General features: G+C 33.1%; 2 protein-coding genes across 3 annotated transcripts; both read left to right on the forward strand.

Annotated features, from left to right (window-relative positions):
- The first annotated feature begins 1575 nt into the window (after positions 1 to 1575).
- CM2 (chorismate mutase 2) lies at positions 1576 to 5092 on the forward strand. Of its 2 annotated transcripts, XM_085702104.1 has the most exons (6): positions 1576 to 1649; positions 1903 to 2120; positions 3010 to 3096; positions 3190 to 3333; positions 3671 to 3763; positions 4581 to 5092. In XM_085702104.1, exons 2-6 carry the CDS (start codon positions 1914 to 1916, stop codon positions 4812 to 4814), a joined length of 765 nt encoding a protein of 254 aa, XP_085558230.1. In that variant the 5' UTR covers positions 1576 to 1649; positions 1903 to 1913; the 3' UTR covers positions 4815 to 5092. The 2 variants fall into 2 exon arrangements, with proteins under 2 accessions (XP_085558230.1, XP_085558222.1); XM_085702096.1 differs by lacking the exon at positions 1576 to 1649 and having other exon boundaries at positions 1836 to 2120.
- Positions 5093 to 16001: 10909 nt separating this feature from the next.
- LOC146952439 (F-box/FBD/LRR-repeat protein At1g13570-like) lies at positions 16002 to 18412 on the forward strand. The gene is made up of 3 exons (XM_085740142.1): positions 16002 to 17352; positions 17452 to 17607; positions 17978 to 18412. The coding sequence occupies exons 1-3, from the start codon at positions 16441 to 16443 to the stop codon at positions 18269 to 18271; spliced, it is 1362 nt and encodes a 453-aa protein (XP_085596268.1). The 5' UTR covers positions 16002 to 16440; the 3' UTR covers positions 18272 to 18412.
- The last annotated feature ends 200 nt before the right edge of the window (positions 18413 to 18612 follow it).

Genomic DNA, 18612 nt, shown 5'->3' on the forward strand with positions numbered 1-18612 from the left:
TACTCCCTCCGTCCCTTATTAAATGATCTGTCTGGCAATTTACACTTTTGACTTGACATACTTTGACCGTATTTTTATACTAATATACAAAGATAAATAATATCATATAAGATGTTGTTGGATTCGTCTCGATAAATATTTTCAAAATATTAAATTTTCATAATTTTTTAAATAGATAACTAAAGATATTAAAGTTAAAAAATGCATTGGTATGTGTGTCAGAGTCAACTAGATCATTTAATAAGGGACGGAGGGAGTAGTGTTTAATACTGCACTTCAAATAAGATTACTTCACTTAGAAAATAACCTTAGCAAAAAGGAAAGAAAATAATAGTTTTATATTTTCACACGAATTGGCACATTGTCTTGATTGAATGTGAAGGGAGTTAATATTACATGGCATGACATTTTGGTTTTGTTATGAAAGATGGTATGACATTTTTGTAAACTTTAAAATGTCAACTTCCAGATAAATTGTGAAATGGATAAAGATGATGGCAATACAAAGCTGAGGTCGGAATGGAATATCGACTCTTCTTTATGGGCCTCTACTTTGACTTTCTGTTAAGGAACAACTGCCCCAACGACTTAGGTGAAGGAATTTAAATAACATTAATTAACTAAAAAAGTATATATTTTTTTTGCTTGTAACAATAGTATTTTTTTAGTATCAATATAGCTTGTGTTTCGTTAAAAAAAAATACTATTATAATACAACTGCATCAATGACTTTCTAGAATGAATGTTTACATTCTGAATTATGAACGTTCAATGATTGGGTATATGTTTGGTTACATCATGGTAAAAATTGATTTTGAATAAAATAATTTTATGAAATTGATTGTACCTAAAAATAAGTTGAATGAAAAATGATTTATGATTGAATATATTTATGTTAAAAGTAACTTGAATAATAAATTTCAATGATTTTATAAAAATCATGTTTAAACCAAAAAATTATTAATCATAACTTCAAGTTAAAATCAATTCAAAAGTAAAACAAATTTTATTCCAAAACGATCAAACATGTCAACATTAATTTTACCTCTAAAATCAATTCTTACTGCTCCAAACATGAAGCTAAAAATAGACTTAACAGATCAAAAAAAAATTTATAACTAGTAACGAAGTTCTAAACACAATTAAAAAGTCACACGCAACTATGAAATATCGAGTTTAAACTTAAACAAGGTTGTCCGGTTGAGTTAGACAATCAAGCCGACAATACTGTTAAAAAAGAATTTAAGCCAACAGAAAATTAGGGAGAGGCCGGCCCCATATAACGGTTGGAAAATCTTAAGAGTTAAGAGTGTGATTGTTATGGGACCCACACGTTTGTATTTTGACTTGTTCCTTCCTCCTATTCCAAAGGAAACAAGTTGCCACTTGCCAACAACAAGAAGCAAGGAATCAAACAAAGACTTGGCAACAACAACAATTTTAACTTTTTTTGCCCACTAATCACCTTTTCACGTTTGTGCCACTTCTCCTATTTTTTTCCAATTATTTTATACATCAAACACATTATTATAAACTTTATATTATATACCTATATACACATTACCCTTTCCCTTCACCATTGGCCTTCAAAACTCATTCAAAACATCCAAAAGCTTAAGGTTCGTGTACCTTAATTAACTACCAATAAGGTATTTTTCTTCTTCCAACATTTGACTTTGTCCATTTTTGATGTCAAACTTATAAGATAACATTACATATGGTTGGTTCTTAATTGACTTCATACACAATTTATTATTTATTAGTATTCATTCATATCTCCTATATATAATGTCTCTGATCATATCATCATTAACATAATTAATTACAATCTTGATCTTTTATTGATGATTATGATGATGATTAAATTTAAGCTGCTGATTCTTGTATATACAATGTCTACAGTGATAAACAAAATGGCCACAGCAGAGAATGAATACACTCTTGATACAGTGAGGGAGACTTTGGTTAGACAAGAAGATACAATTGTTTTTGGTCTTATTGAGAGAGCAAAGTTTCCTTTTAATTCTCAAACTTATGATCAGAATTATCTTCAAATCCCTGGTTTTTATGGCTCATTGGTTGAGTTTGTTTTCAGCAATACTGAGACTGTTCAAGCTAAGGTTAATAATTATTAGTGTCTTTTTGGATTTATTTATGAGACTATTTGTGAGAGTGTATGGAAATAACTGATGACATGTTTATTAGTTGTTTTTAGCTTTTCATAAGTTCTTCAGGATAGTTTATGAAAATGGCTTATAGCTTATATGAAAATAATTTGACTTTGGTATCTCAAACCAAACAAAATAGCTCGGTTTGTGAGCTAAGGGACGCAGAGGAGTTTTAAGCAGAGGTTCAGGGTTTGAACCCTGAAACTAACACAATCCTTACTACTAACATTTCTCTATTAAAAACCAAACAGGTCTTAAATATGTTTGCTGATAATTTCTCTGGCAATCTAGCATAAGTTAGTATGTTAAGTCATTGCAAAATCCATAAATAGTTCTGACTGTTAGGTGTTGAGAATGAGTGATACATTTATGCTGTACTTTTTTATAAGATGAAACTTCTACATTATCTAGTTTATAATTTTCTGCTTCTGTTAGTCATAGTTGATCAAGTTTTTTCACCTAGGGATATATGAACTTTTGGCCTGTTTGAATTGTGTTATTTGAGTTTATTTACTGGCATAAACACTTGTGAGACTATTTGAGATAATTTATAAAAACAACTTATGACATGTCCATAAGTTGTTTTCAGCTTATTTTCATAACTTCTTTAGAATAGCTTACGAAAAAACCCTATAGCTTATATGAATTCAATTTGACTTTACTTGATCTTTTGTTATATAAATAGCTTATACATTAGAGCTTATATGATAAATGTTTATATTTTAAGTGCTTCATTAAGGTGTTTATTATAAAGATCTTTTAATTCTTGAGTGGTTGCTAAGCATTATGTTATTGCATTTAAAATAATATTTGTGTGTAAAATAATGTGATTATATTACAGGCTGGAAGATACAAAAACCCTGAAGAGAATCCTTTTTTTCCAGAAAATTTACCATTATCACTTGTTCCATCTTATCCCTTCTCAAAGGTAATTCTTTAAAACTGATATGGTTTTCCAATTTCCTAAGTTAATACAACTTAGAATAAAAATGACTTATTTTAAAATCAACTCCATATGTAGTTTTTGCATCCTGGAGCCGCTTCGATTAACATAAACAAGTCCTTATGGAAAATGTACTTTCATGACCTGCTTCCATTGTTCGTTGCTTCCGGTGATGATGGCAACTACGCACAAACTGCAGCTAGTGATCTCTCATTGTTGCAGGTAAAATTGTCTCTGAAAAAACTTTCAGGAATATGTTTATTGATGAATTATGTAGCGCAATTTACATGATCAATGACCAGTTCAATTTTTGTCAATAAAGCAGTCTGAAATATCATTCTGTCACTACTTATGATCTTATTTGAGCTTATTTATTTCCATAAGATCTCTAGGATAAAATTATAAAAACAGCTTATAATAGTTTATACGTAAGTACTTATAAGTGTTAATGCCATGTTCCCTAAAAAAAAGGTGTTAATGCTATGTGCGCTCAATTAAGTTGGTTATCCAAACATGGTCAGTACTGGTTCTGACTTTTCTTTCTATAAGATATGTGCAGGCCATCTCTAAAAGAGTTCATTATGGAAAGTTTGTGGCTGAAGTGAAATTCAGGGAATCTCCTCAAGACTATGAGCCTTTAATTCGTTCTAAGGTATAAATTGGTTGCAGATTACTGTGTGTTGCCATTTTAGCTCCATCATCATTCTTATATCTTCATAAGTTTAGTGTCATAAAATTTGAATATGAGATTATCCTTTTGCATTCCATGATTACTTTCTAAGTTCTACTATATCTTCTTATTCAAGCAAGTTAATGGTTTAGTCATTGAAACCGTAAGTGTTGAGTGTTGACAATTTGGTTTCTGAGATTAATGAAATTTCAAAATGGTTTTTGAGATATCCAATCTCCAATCATATTAATCATTTTGGGTTAGTTAGTTTAGTCTCAAATATTTTCAGTGGCAAGAATTTTGAAATTTTATTAATTTTTTTAGTAAAAATTTCTTTAATTTCAAGGACCAAAGTACAAGACTTCAATTTCATAGACTAAATTGTTGATTTACTCATCGAATTTTGGTTGATTGTAGCTCAATCCACTAGAAACCGGCTTGTAGAGTGAGAGATGTCTCAAATTTAGAAACATATTTTCAGCTATTTTCTTAACCAATGTGAGACTCTTAACACCCCCTCATACAGCTAAGATTGAACATCTGGAACATGACTTAAGTGGCTTGATAGTGAAAGTGAATGGTTTAATAGATCTTGTATATGCTCTGATACCATTTTAAAATTTGGATTGAGCTTAATTATTCAACTCTTACAAAACTGGTTTGTAAAGTAAAAGATGTCTCTGAGTTATAAATTTATTTTTTTTACCTTATCTCATTAAATGCGAGACTCTTAACATTTACTTTTGGTACATAGATTTCCAAATTTCCACCTAAAATGATACATTCTTTTTAATTGTAGGACAAAGAAGGGTTGATGAAATTGCTGACATTTAAGAGTGTTGAAGAGATGGTAAAGAAGAGGGTTGAAAAGAAGGCAACATTGTTTGGGCAGGACATAAGCCTTAACAGCAGTGATGACAACAAAGGTAAACAAAAGTTTGATCCATCAGTGGCTTCAAAGTTGTATGAGAAATGGGTAATACCTCTTACTAAGGAGGTTCAGGTTGAGTACCTACTGCGCCGGTTGGATTGAATCCATTATTATTTTAATGTAATCTGAAGAAAGGAACATATAATATCATTGTTCAAAAGCTTAAGTTTATTTATGTGATTCTTCATTGCCAATTTATTATGACTTATGATTCTGAAAATAGTATTGATTTTAGCTTTGATTTTATCATAGGTCTGAATTTTAGAGAGGATGGGAGGGGAGGAATTTCAATGGAAGGGAATATTAACTTATATTTTAATCATTTGTAAAAATTTATGTGACATTTAATATACGATTATTTAAGTTGATTATAAACAAAATTTCCTTTACTTTCATTTTTGGGGGCAAATATCCTTTGGAAAAAGGGATTAAGATAACTTGATATGTAACACCGCAATCCACTAATATTTAAATAATGGATTAAATAAGTTTTTTGTCATCAAAATTATAAAAAGTGGCTTGTTTAGTATGTTTCTGTATAGTTCTTTCACTGTTTTTTTTCTTTCTAAATCAATTTCTATTTTACTTCGAAATAAAAGAGGGTTTTTGTTAGACATTATTGGTTTTTTATTTTTGTGAAGAAAAACATTATTGGTTTTTTTTTCTTTCACTTTGCCTTAAAAATTATATTAATTTTCATGTTTGCTTTGCCGGGCACACTCGCCATTTCCGCTCACGGAAACACCAATGGCATCGCCGGTCCACTGCGCCCTCCATTATGTCCCCACCATCATCGGTTTTATTGATAATCACTTTTTGTAAAAATAAATAAATTCACGTCTTCATAAGTTTTTATTTCAAGTGTGAAATATGCTAGTAACACAAACTTGTTTTTTTTTTTTAAAGAAGTAACACAAACATTCTAGTTGATATGTTACCATGGTCCATAAACAATCATACCCAGGGGTGGTCCTGAGGGCGGGCGCGAGGGGCGGCAGCCTAGGGCACCACTTTTTTAGGGGCACCAAAATTATTATTTTTATTTAGTAGTTAGTACTATATAGATATATTTCTTTTTAATTCGCTTCAATTAATTATATTGAAAATATATTTTTAGATAACATTGATTATAAATGAATATTTTTCAACAAAAAATGCAAGAAAAAAAATATTGAAATAATTAAAAGGATACAATTTATTGTTTCGCCCAGAACACCAAAAATCATAGGACCGGCCCTGGTCATACCCATGCTAAATTTTTGCTTATGTTGGTTGATATAGAGATTTTTCAAACGTTCTTCGTCAACTTTATTAAAGAAGGTAATGTTTTTCTTTCTCTCCCGAAGTGTCTGCATTTATTATTATCGCCACTAATATTGGTGGCGGTAGTGTGAGATGCAGAAATTCGGTTGGGACTGAAAAATTGTACCTTCTCAAAGAAAGTTGATAAAACGCCTTTGAAAAGCCAATATGCCTGTTATAAGGAAAAATTAGCATAAGCATGATCATCTGTGAATGTAATTCAATTCAATATTCATTGGAGGATCATGGCCATCTTGAATCTGGACCCTAGAGTTCTTATCATTTTGGTCCTAAAAAACATTTAGGTCTATATGATGGTCATGGTGGAACTGCAAGTTTGTGAATGACATTAACGTATTTCAAAAAAGTTTATAATAAGATCCTTTTCATGCAACCAAAAAATGGTGAAATGAAAGGAGAAAAGAGGAGGCACCGATTGAAGAGGAAGGAAGAGCCAACGCTCGGATCGCGACAACAAGGGCATCAATCTTATAATCGCGGTGACTACAATTGACCATATTTGGAAGAGAAAAAGAAGAAGAAAAATATGGTATAAGGGCTCTATTATAAGATCCAATATAATCAATTGGTTCGGACATTGTTAGTAAGAATTTTGCTCTCCACCCAGCAAATTTTGCTCGCACCCTGCAGCCATGCCAAAATTGCCCTTGCGCGTGTTAACTCACGCTGCACAAGTTAACTCACGCAATGTTCCTGTTTTCGAACAAAACCCATCAGTCCGAACTCCAACCACCATTTTCTTTCCCTCCACCTTCAAAAACCCAAAAAGTGCGATTTTTTGGGTCAAAATCATCATCCCAAATCATTGCAAATCGTCAGGAAGCAAGTTTCTACGCTCATCAAGCATCAAATATCAGGTATTATACCATCTAAACTCATCTCATTTTGCTGGTTTTTGAGCTTGGTTCGTCTGGTTTTCGAAGGTACTAGGGCTAGGTACGCAAGTTAACTTGCGCAAGTTAACTTGTTGCGCGACTTAACTGTCGCAAGTGTTAAAGCCATGCGTGACTTAAGTCACGCCACTGTGCAGTCATGTTTTTCGAATTTTTAGCGCCACTTTTGTTCTTGGTTAGCTTGTTCCGCAAGTAATTTATTTATTCTTCCTTTGTAAAAAAATTTATTCAATAGATATATATGGAGATGGTTGACAAAGTCGCGGATGATGACGCTGAATCGAAACTGGCCAAAATAGAAGGTTCTGGTGAAGGTTCCGACGTAGGTTCCGGCGATGTCAAAAGACATCCAAGATTGTGGTTGTGTTCAAAAGACATCCTACGTGTTACCTTGTGCGTGTATTATTGCCATGAAGAGCAAGCAAAAATTGCCTCTTGTCTTGGATGATATATACCCTCATTGGAAAAGGTTGTGTGTACAAGGAGAGAAGATTGATGATGATTTTTCCGTGATGGAGGAGTGGAATGGAATTCAAGAACTTCTCAAGAAAAGCCCTTACAATATGAAGCTCCACATCAAAGAGATGATGCGTCAAATTGCATTTCCGGAAATCGCATTTTTGTCTCCGCCTTTGAAAAAGGTGGTAACCAAGGGAGCACCTAAAAGGAAGAGGACTACACTCAAAGTGTCATCAACGGGTTGAATCCCCTCTAGGTTGGAGGCCATTGATTCTCAAAATTCGGATAGTCAACCTTCACAACCAAAGAGGTCACTTCCAAAGAGGAAAGATGCACGCCTTGGCACTTACTCCCGCTCACAAGCTTCATCCTCTACTTCAAAACCGTTTTGGAATATCTCATACATTTCACAAATTCCAAATATCATGAGGCCTTTTGTTAAAGAAATTGTGAATGTTAAAGGGGATGGTCATTGTGGATGCCGGGTGATAGCTAGGCACTTGGGGATAGATGAGGAATATCATGTATTGGTTCGTCAAGCACTTATTCAAGAGTTGATAAATCATAAGAGTGACTACATGCCGATATATGACACGGAGGAGCGTTATAACATAATCTTGAATGGTTAACTAATGCATAGTTTTACACTTGCGCATTGATAGATATCTGGCAAGTGTACCAAAAACTATCGAAGTAGTAATAAATATCGATCCACAAGGATTGTGTTAATTTCAATTCTAGCAAGCGCGTTATACGTTAGGATGTGTAAAGTTTGTATTTGGGTGCCTTTGGGCAATAAAAGTTTGTGTTAATTAGATTTGATTAAAGTAGAGAAAGTATGAAAGAAAATTATATTGAGATGAATGGTTAAGCCGGTGAATCCACTATTGCTCTATATGAAAAGTCTACCTCTCTTTATTCTCAATTACTACTCAGTTTTTACGATGAATTAACTAAGTGGTTTTGATCAATCTCTTGACTCAAAACCCTTTCCTAAGTTATAACCCTATTAATCTCTTAATTTGATTGAATAACCGCGGAAGCAATATTGGAACGTTAATTCATATATCATAACTCTCAATTTCCTATCTCTAGGCTCCTAGTGTTGAGTTAAACAAAATTACTAGTTCAGGATTAAAAGCTAGGGCTAGTAGTCATTCAATTCCTAAGATCAAATCATGTGATTGCAAGAAGCTAGGGCTAGTAGTCATACAAAACAATAACATGAAAAGCAATAAACACAAGTAATTCTGAATAAAAACTGAATAACATTGATTATAGAGAGAGTTCAACTACAAAATCATATATTACAATAGTTTCATCATGGCTTAACCAAACTAAAGGTTTAGCTACTCATAGCAAAACAATCATAAGAAATAACAAGAGAAAACATACATAAATCTAACCAACGGGGTGTTGGTATGAGATTCAGGGCTTGTTCCTTGGTCTCCTGCCGTCCTTAGTGCTCAAAATCGCAATAATAATCAGTACCAAAACCCTTGCTAGCAGCTGGATATTTATAGAAAGAAATTAGGGTTTCAGAAAAAGCCCATCATCGTGCCACGTTACGGTCTGGCCGTGGCACGATGCTTCATTAATCCTACGTGGCAGCAGACAAAATCAACCATCGTGGCACGTTGCATATTGCTTCGTGCCACGAAATTTCCAGAGCTGAATCCTTTGTCCCACGCTTCCTTCAACGTGCCACGAAAGTGATAAACGTGGCACGATGCTTGTATTTTAGGCAATTTTCCTTGGTTTCTTGAAGTTTCTTCTTTTAAGCTCTTGTTCCTGTTTTGGCTTGATTTCACCATGAATTCATTGCAGTTGACTCTCTAAATACTATAATAAAGACCTAAATATGACTAAATAACTAGTGTTGATGTACTGTCATCACGCATCTTAATTCACGCGGCGTTACTTAACTAACACATAGTATTACACTTGCGTTAGTTAACTTGCGCAAGGGTAAATTTGGAAAGGCTGCAGGGTACGAGCAAAATGTGCTGGGTGGAGAGCAAAATTCTGTTAGTAACGGTATACGAGTGAGGGAATTAATGATACTCTAAATTCTTTTTGAGTATTACTTTTCCCACCCTATAGGATTCTCGCGCGCCCTGCATTTTTTCCAAAAATGCCCTTGAGGTTTCCGGATTTCATAATCCGGAATGGTGTTTTCCTTTTTTAAAGGTGGAAAAATGAGTTACGGATTTTTCCGGATTTTGTAATCCGGAAATCTCAAAAAATAGGGGTGTTACATGATTTTTTCGGATTACATAATCCAAACACCCCCTAAACACCCTTTTTTCATGGTGCTGATGCAATCCGGATTACGTAATCCGGCTAGCACCAGCACCAATTCTTGTGTAAACAGAGGGTGTGATGGCTGGAGCTAAGGCAGCTGTTGTTGCTACTATTGCCACTGCCATTCCAACTGTAACCACTCCTTCCATCTATTTAATTTTCTTTGTTTCATACTTCCATCCATTATAAGAAATATACTTTTGGCATATAGCTAACTGGAATTATATATGTTTGATATGCAGCTGGCTAGTGCAAGGATGCTACCTTGGGCAAGAGCAAACGTGAATCCCACTGCTCAAGCTCTCATTGGAACAAATAGTAATATTATGTTTGATATGTAGCTAACTGGAATTATATTATGTTTGATATGTACCGGTCAATCATATTATATGAATGCAAATTAGTAACTTCTCTTTCTACAAAGTGAAAATGGTATATTCCATTGAACAAATAGATAATTAAGTTTCACCAGCAATCATTACATGAGCAAAATCCATCTTTAAATTGGTGAAAACGATTTCTATCTCTTGCAATTTTTTCATGGTGCTGATGCAATCCGGATTACGTAATCCGAACTGCAAAGGGGCATTTTTAAATATTTTACAGGGCGCGTGAGAAACCAACAGGGTGGGAAAAGTAATACTCATTCTTTTTTGTGTTTATTAAAAAAAAAACTTATTTTGATTTGGTTACTTTAATAAAAATCCAAACATATATAATTCCAAAAAGATGGGGTGGTTTTGTGGTCAATCATACCCCTACATTTATACCTTTACCCATACATTTATTTTAAAATTCCAATTTTGTCCTCGTATACAGACTAAAACCACCCCATCTTTTTTCACTTTTCTCTTGAATTTTTTTAAACTTTCCAGAAACACAAGATACGGTGAGTGATAAAATCATACACCTTTATAAAGTCGTTGTCGTTCTTTTCGATCGTCACCGTTGTTGTAGTTTTGTTTGCCGTCTTGCAATTTCTGTTCCTTCTACTTCTAAAATTCTTCTTCAATTTCTGCCTTCGATTACTCTATGATTTTCACTTATTATGTTCCTGTGATTGGATTTGGATCTGATAGTGCCTACTTTCTATTCACTTCTATTTCTCAATTTGATTTCTAGATTTTAATTTTAAAGTAAGATTATGGTTTGTTTTATTCTTCAAATCCTTTGGAAATATAGCCTTATTCTTCTATTTTGAAATTTCCTAGTTTTTATTTAATTTGTTGTTTATGTCGATTGCTAATTTCAATAAAAAGAGTGGAGAAACTATAATTCCACAACAGTAACATAGAAAACATTGCCAAACCCATAAAACATCAATCAATCATTCCGGTAAATAATTAAGAGAACAAACACAATTATATGAAGAAACGATTCCGATAACAATAACATTCTGGTTCGACGTCGGTAAAAGAAAAATCAAATTGAATCGTTTTTGACAAAGAAGGGTTTAGGTAATGCTTATTGTTTGTTGGGAGCGTTTTCCAGAAAAAGTTTGTTTGGGTGAAAGAGTGATTGAGTTTTCTTTTATATAAAAGGGTAAATTTGGTACATTGTGTCAAATGTTGAGGTCAACGTATAAATGTAGGGGTGTGAGGTATAACTTCCTAGTTTTGATTACTGTGTACCCACTTTTAGTGGGGTCACCATACAAATATTTACAAATCTCATATTTAAACGACCAATGACTACTCCAAATCATATTTTTCGTTTGGTTATCACAAAGTTTCAATAGATTTAAACAAATACATGAAGTGACTATGTTAAATCGAATTTTGGTTCAATCACTATATGCAAATTCCAAAGCCAATGACTACAATGAGCAGTGGCGGAGCTCGGAAATATATCTGGGGCGGGCCAACAAAATTAACTCTAATATATAATAAACATGAAATTATGTTGTAATAAACATTAAGCACAAACTTGTTCAATCAAGAAGTAAATTTTATTCATCTTAGTTGCAACCAAACACGATCTTAGTTCATTGAGGTGTAAAAGTTACCACTTCTTCAATTCTTGAAACTTTAACAAGTTGAGATGTATAAGATATTCCTTGTTTATCTCTTTCACTCCCACAAACTTTCCTCTTAAAAAATGATCAATTTCTCAAAAAATCAAATAATTCCACAAGTCAATAACAATCCAAATTAAAGAAATTAAGTCTTATTAAAAGTTTATAATAGGTAAAAAAAGAAACTAACAAATATAAAGAAAAGCCTTCGTAGTTAAACATAAACTACAATATGCATAAGTTGAAAAAAAATCTTGTTTAAACATAGATTGAACTACGATATAAATAAAAAAGCATTCGCAACAAACAAGAACAATTCAATAAACACTAACAAAGTGACATGACATACGCATAAGTTGAAAAATACATATGTCCTCTAATCCTATAATCCTATTCAATTATGCCAATTCAATAAATATGATTGCAGTTTTAAATTTCAATTACCAATGATCAACAAACAATAACAACAAACAAGAGAATGGGAAAATAATGAAAGAGTGAGAAGAGAATGAGAAGTTTAGTTATCTAAGAGAGGAAATGAAGAGGTTGGGTGAGCCAGTTAAAAAAAACAAATCAAGCCAATGGTATTTTTTTAATTTCTCTCTAGGAAAAAAAATTTGAACTTTTTTGGGGTGGGCCGTGGCCCACCTCAGCCCATGCTGTCATCCGCCACTGACAATGAGCTATCTTTTCTTTTGGTCATTGATATTTTTATTTTTTCAATATAAACTAAAGAATACGAGCAATAACCGTGTTAGGTCTACTTTTGTTTTGGTCATTAGGCAAATCTCAAAAACTGATCCATAATTTAAAATACACCAATGAATAAATAGATATTTTGTAACTGAAAGTTGTGTAACTTTAAATTCTCCATAGCAGCTGCAGATACATAGGGTGCAAGAGATCACTCTTTTTAAACACAGTCAAAAATAATAAGAAGCGTGACCCACACCTTTCATATCCAAACTCTAGCAGAGAAATTGTTTCACCTCGTATAGAAAACATTCATCAATTTTAGCAAGTAAAATGTCATCCACATACGAAACAAATTTTAGTCGCACTGACCTAGTATATAAATTGATCCATAATGTTTTCTATGCATCCAAAAAAAGATATGACATTGTCAAATTTTAAATACTATTGACGGAAAACTTGTTTGAGTCCATATATAGATGTCTTAAGCTTGCATACCAAATGCTCCTCGCCACTAGAAGAAAACTCTTCTAGCTAGTTGCTCCATATAAACCTCTTCATCTAGATTTTTATCGAAAAGTGGAGTTTTCACATTCATTTGATGCAATTCTAAGTCAAAATGTTCAACTAACACTAAAATTATGTGAAGAGAAAAGCATGATCTTTTGATATCTCAAACAAATTTTTTTATGACATATATTGTTGATAAAACCATAAGTTATAGATGAACTAGTTTTTTTTTAATAGGCCAAAGACAGAATAGATCAACAGCATTCCTTCAAAGCACAAGGTGTGTCTAGAAGGGATAAGATAAAAAGTACACAATACAGTCAGGCTAAAGAAAGTAGACAACAAAATGGAAAGACAATTACAAGTCGATAAAGGAAAATGCTAAACATCCCGAGAGAAATTGTCCCGATCGCATTACTAATTTACATGATTGGCTGATTAACCACCTTCTCCTGTGTTTTCCGCTACTTAGCTATTAAAGTGGAAGCCATAATATACAAGTCACGATGTTTTCTTGAATAAACTATTCGTTCTGTATAGCCTGGTCAATAAAACTCATACAAACCAAAGCATTAGACCACCATGAATTAAAATCAAAGAAGAAATTTAGTTTGTGCGCCTTCAATCACAACCAAGAGCGTAATGCAATCTAATAACTGGTCCATCGATTACTCTTTGTTATTAAAAATATGGGCATTGTGCTCTTTCTAAATAATCCAAATGCATGTGAGCCAAATTACCTGAAGACAAAATCTGATATCCTTCCTGAACATAGGTAATCCACCAAATTGTAAAACATGATCCCGAATGTCATTGGGGTGAGTTGTTGAAATTCCCAACTACTGAGAAGAAAATGTCAAATACTGTCGTAGAAATCACTACCCATAAAAAAATGATTAATAGAATCTTCTTTCCTACACCCTCCAAAACATAACAACGATTCTCCATTTATCACACTACGCCGAAATAAATTATCCTTTGTTGGAATCCTTTTCTAAAATAATCTCAAAGCGAATAACAACACTTTAAGATTGGGTGATGATGGATGTCATCGTGAATGGATGTCATCGTGAGACTGCTCCGATTGGGTGATGATCTAATAAGCTTCTTTAACTGTATACCTCTAACATCACTTTCTGAACAAAAGCAAATTAAATTCCCTAAGCTTCTGCACCCCCTAAACCGCCATGTTCCTTAATAGAGAAAACCACACACACACACACAGGAAAAAAAAATTAAAGAGGGATTCAAGGAAATAAATGATACATGTAAACTGCTTGAAGAGGGAAAGAAAATAAACGGGAAGCGAAGACAATATAGATTTAATGTGCACAAGCCGACCACCCATAGATAAATTGTTGCTTTCCACCTCGATAACTTCTTACGAATATTTTCAACCAACGATTGCCAAAAGGATAACTGACGAGGGATCCCACCAATAGGTATGCCCAAATAAACGAAACGAAGATGACCGATTTTACAATTCAACACAGTCGCCGCTTCCACCAACCAAGAGTCTGCCACATTAATACCAACAAGTAAACTCTTATGGAAAGGCTTGATGTATGAGGTCCCACATCAAAATAGACTTCAATGTTCTAATATTGTCCCAAGTTTTCTCACCCATAATCAATGTATCATCAGCGAATGGGTGATGAGAAATTAGAAAAGAAGAAAGAGATCCCACATCATAGCCCAAATAAATACCGGCCTCCATAAAAGAGTTCAACATGACATTCAACCCCCTTTGTCGCTAAAAGAAATAAAAAAGGAGATAGAGGATCCTCTTGCCGAAGACCCCTGCCCAACTTAAATTCTTCTATTGGGATACCATTAACCACAACTAACACGGTAGCTGAGCTTACACACTCCATAATTTACCCTCACTATTTACAAGAAAACCCCATCTTATCCATAATGATATCTAAATAACTACATCCAACAGAGTCATAAGCCTTATCAAAAATCAACTTTAAACAAAAGAAGCCCTTTCTTCCTTTTCATGGCATCATCCACCACCTTATTAGCAATAACAATATCATCCATAATATGTCTACCCTTAGCAAAAGTCGATTGAGATTCAGAAATCACACTACTAACAACCAATTTTAACCTATTAGCGAAGAGTTTGGCCAGAATTTTGTACATACAACCAACCAAAGAAATGTGACGAAAATCTGATAAATTTTGTGGACACTACACTTTAGGGATCAAAATAATAAATGTGTAATTGGAACCTTTCAGTTTTTGTTATAGATAAATTAATAAAGATTAAAGATCAAATAGTTAAATTATCAAACTTATGATATTTTATGGTTTTATCGATGATATGTTATAGAAAAAATCTTCGAAAATATGAAATGTGAACTATTGTAAAATAAAAAAAAATGGAGTAAAATTGAAAACAAAATATTTCGAGGACCTAAAATCAAAGAAGAAAATTTGTAGAGGGGTTAAAAGGAAATTTTAGTGTATTTAAAGGACTAAAAACATATTTAATCTTACACAAATTTTAATCCTTATAAATAATAGACTGAGCCTATTGACTTTTGGTTGTTCCCAACCCTAACTAAACCCTTTGACGGTGTTTAATCCTTTAAATCCTTTTGATCCCCAACCGAATAGGTCTAAAAAAATTAAACCCTAAAACCATTGGAACCAACCTTTCGACAATCTTTTCTTTCGTTGCCTGATTTCCCTTAACTTCATCCTTTCACTGTGGTTACTTTTTTTTCTTTGAAGGATTCACCGTGGTTACTGGTTAGTCATTCGATTTTATAATTTTTTATTTATTTTTTACTTACGAATTTATTTTTTGTCTAATTGATTAATTAATTAAAATAATGTTTTTGTTTGTTTGTTTGTAGCAATCACTTTCAAAAGGTTGTTATTACGATTTTTTTTTTCTTTTCTGGAACTACTCAATCGGTACCTTGACAATGGTAATTTCTCAAAGCCTTATTCTGTGTATATAATATGCATTCCATCAGTGAATTTCATTATACCGCCAATGGTAATATATTATCACACAACATTATATTGTGCTCATGCCAAATTATGACACTATACTAAGACCAACCTTGTAATATGAATTAGGTCAAATTGATCATTTAAGTTAGAAAAATATCTGCAGTACGGTCCTATTTTCATCGAACCCAGTTAAAAAGTGTTTATATGCATGGTCGAATGTTTAAGCACTATTATACTTGAATAGTCGTTTTTGTTAAAAAAGAAAAATGAAGGATTTTTGCTCTCTTTAGTAAGAAAAATGAAGGATTTTTGCTCTCTGTAGTAGATTAATAGCTCATGACATATATTATTTTTGTACACATCTTTATTTAAAAATAAATGCTTTATGATGTCAAAAACGATAATTGAGACTGTTACAGTATTGTTGAGATTGTTGCATTGAGTTTCAAGGTTCTCTCTCGGCAGACCTAGCTAAAATTCTTGTATACATGCATAGATAGATACAATTACAAATACACTATAGTTTGTTTTCTGATCCCTGTATGTTCCCGTTGTTTTGAAAATGAATTATGTCTATCTAAAGGAGAGAAAAATAGCAAACACTACTCGCAGAACGGTGATTGGCGTGGAGCCTGATAGAATTAGTTGCTTACCAGGTCATGTAATAGACCAGATTCTCTCATACTTGCCAATTAGGGAAGCAGTGAGAACAAGTGTTTTGTCCAGTGAATGGAGGAATAAATGGTACACACTACCAAATCTTGTGTTTGATATAAGATGTGTCTCTAATATTGAAGCTATTGAAGATCCTTCCATTTTCATTAGCAAGTTGTTGAGAATTGTTGATCATGTACTTCTACTTCATTCTGGACCAATCAACAAGTTCCAGCTCTTCGACCCCGGTTGTCATCTCATTGGTGTGAACTCTGTGGCTGATATTGAGCGATGGATTCTTCGTCTAACAGAAAAGTCTATTAAAGAGTTTGCGTTGCAAATCTTTGAAGAGGAGTTCCTTAGGATACCCAAGTTTGAATTCTATAAGATACCCCAGTGCTTGTTCTCATGTCAAAGTTTACATCATTTAAAATTATACTGTTGTTGTATTCAACCTCCAACAACGTTTAAAGACTTCAAGAACTTGAAAAGTCTTGAACTATATCAGGTTACAATGGCTCAAGATGCTTTTGAAAACTTGATATCCGGCTGCCACCTGCTAGAAGATTTGAAATTGTTATATCTTGACGGTTTAACCCAACTTAATATCCATGCACCAAATCTGAAGAAATTTCTCATCGTTGGTGATTTTGTGGATTTTAGCTTTGACAACACTTTCCAATTAATTGAGTTAGCTTTCTTTTTTTTTGACTCTCCAAGAAATCATAGTCAATTGCGTGGATGCTCAAGTAATTTGTTAAGATTCTTCGCTCATCTACCTCACATACAGAGCCTTAGCATTAGCAGCCAATTTTTAAAGGTAAAAATTGTTTTTGCTCTTTAATTTACCTCACTCCCTTACAAATTTAAGATGAACCACAATCTGATTTAGAGTCATTCTTCTTCTGTTGTGCTTCAGTATTTGGATGCAGGTGCTGTGCCGGTAAAACTTCCGACACCTTGTATCAATTTAAGTTCTCTTTTCATATGCATAAGGTTCAATGACTTGAAGCAAATTATGGCTGCTCTTTGCTTGCTTAGAAGCTCACCTAATCTTCTAAGATTAGAAATAGAGGTAAGTACTCGTATTGTTCGGCTTGATTTTTCTATTCTTTCAAATTTGTGATTGCGCTTGCACGTCTTATTTTTGTTTTTATGTAAAGTTATTAATCTCTAGAATTTGCAAACTATTTTTGCTTAAATTATTTATCTAGAGTCTTGGAATTTTGAAGATGTGAAGAGAAGTCATGTATCAGTTGCAGTTTAGATAGATTTAGTTTCATCAATAGTGCAGTAGAGTCATATAGGCAAGAGACTCTTGTACCACATTTTCTGTTTTAATCAATCTACACAATGTTACCTTTAGAATTTTAATATTCTATATGTCTCTCATTCATTACAATAATCCCCCGTTTGATCTTTGAATTTGTAAAAATCGAATGTAGGCAGAGCTTGAGAAACATACTGCCCTTTTAACACCCGCCTCCTATTGTTGGAAAGATGTCTTTTTGGAGCCACCCATGCCCCTCCGAGTGCGCCATGTGAACATAAAAGGAATCTCTGACATCACATCTGAATTAGATTTTATCAGATTTCTACTTATGTATTCTCCTGTGCTAGAAAAGATGACGGTAAAGCTTGATGTAAACGTCAAACCTGAGTTGATGACAAAAATTATTCAATTCAAGAGAGCGTCGGGACAAGCTGAAGTTATTTACCAAGAGAATGACGATTCATAATGCTTTCTCTCCTCTTCAAATCTTCTTATCTATTATGACTTTCTAAAATGGTTATGACTTAAGTTAATCTTTTTGATAATGTGGCAAATTATGTGTTTGACCCTATAATTTCTTATATTGATAATCATGAACGTTCCTCAATTTCTTTTGTCTTGATATATGTCTCATATCTTTCATTTTTTTCCCTTTAATAATTTCTTGTATGCATTTATATGATATCTCTGTCATTTCTTATATTAATTAGGGAGAAGTATTCAAACTAAATTTCTGCAAAAATAAAAATAAAAATCTCCACTATCAATAATTGTATTGTTAAAAAATCTCTCTTCTAATATTTTACA

Source organism: Medicago sativa, chromosome 1 (assembly GCF_051527215.1).
Source record: "Medicago sativa cultivar Bolivia chromosome 1, Bolivia_mono, whole genome shotgun sequence".
NCBI lineage: Eukaryota > Viridiplantae > Streptophyta > Magnoliopsida > Fabales > Fabaceae > Medicago > Medicago sativa.

Excerpts from the sequence above, each read along its gene's own strand:
- CM2 (XM_085702096.1), top strand. The coding sequence starts at position 1,845 with ATGATTATGATGATGATTAAATTTAAGCTGCTGATTCTTGTATATACA. Across the intron at positions 3,097-3,189 it reads CATCTTATCCCTTCTCAAAG|TTTTTGCATCCTGGAGCCGC; the intron begins GTAATTCTTTAA and ends CTCCATATGTAG. Across the intron at positions 3,764-4,580 it reads AGCCTTTAATTCGTTCTAAG|GACAAAGAAGGGTTGATGAA; the intron begins GTATAAATTGGT and ends TTTTAATTGTAG.
- LOC146952439 (XM_085740142.1), top strand. The coding sequence starts at position 16,441 with ATGAATTATGTCTATCTAAAGGAGAGAAAAATAGCAAACACTACTCGC. Across the intron at positions 17,353-17,451 it reads TTAGCAGCCAATTTTTAAAG|TATTTGGATGCAGGTGCTGT; the intron begins GTAAAAATTGTT and ends GTTGTGCTTCAG. Across the intron at positions 17,608-17,977 it reads TTCTAAGATTAGAAATAGAG|GCAGAGCTTGAGAAACATAC; the intron begins GTAAGTACTCGT and ends AATCGAATGTAG.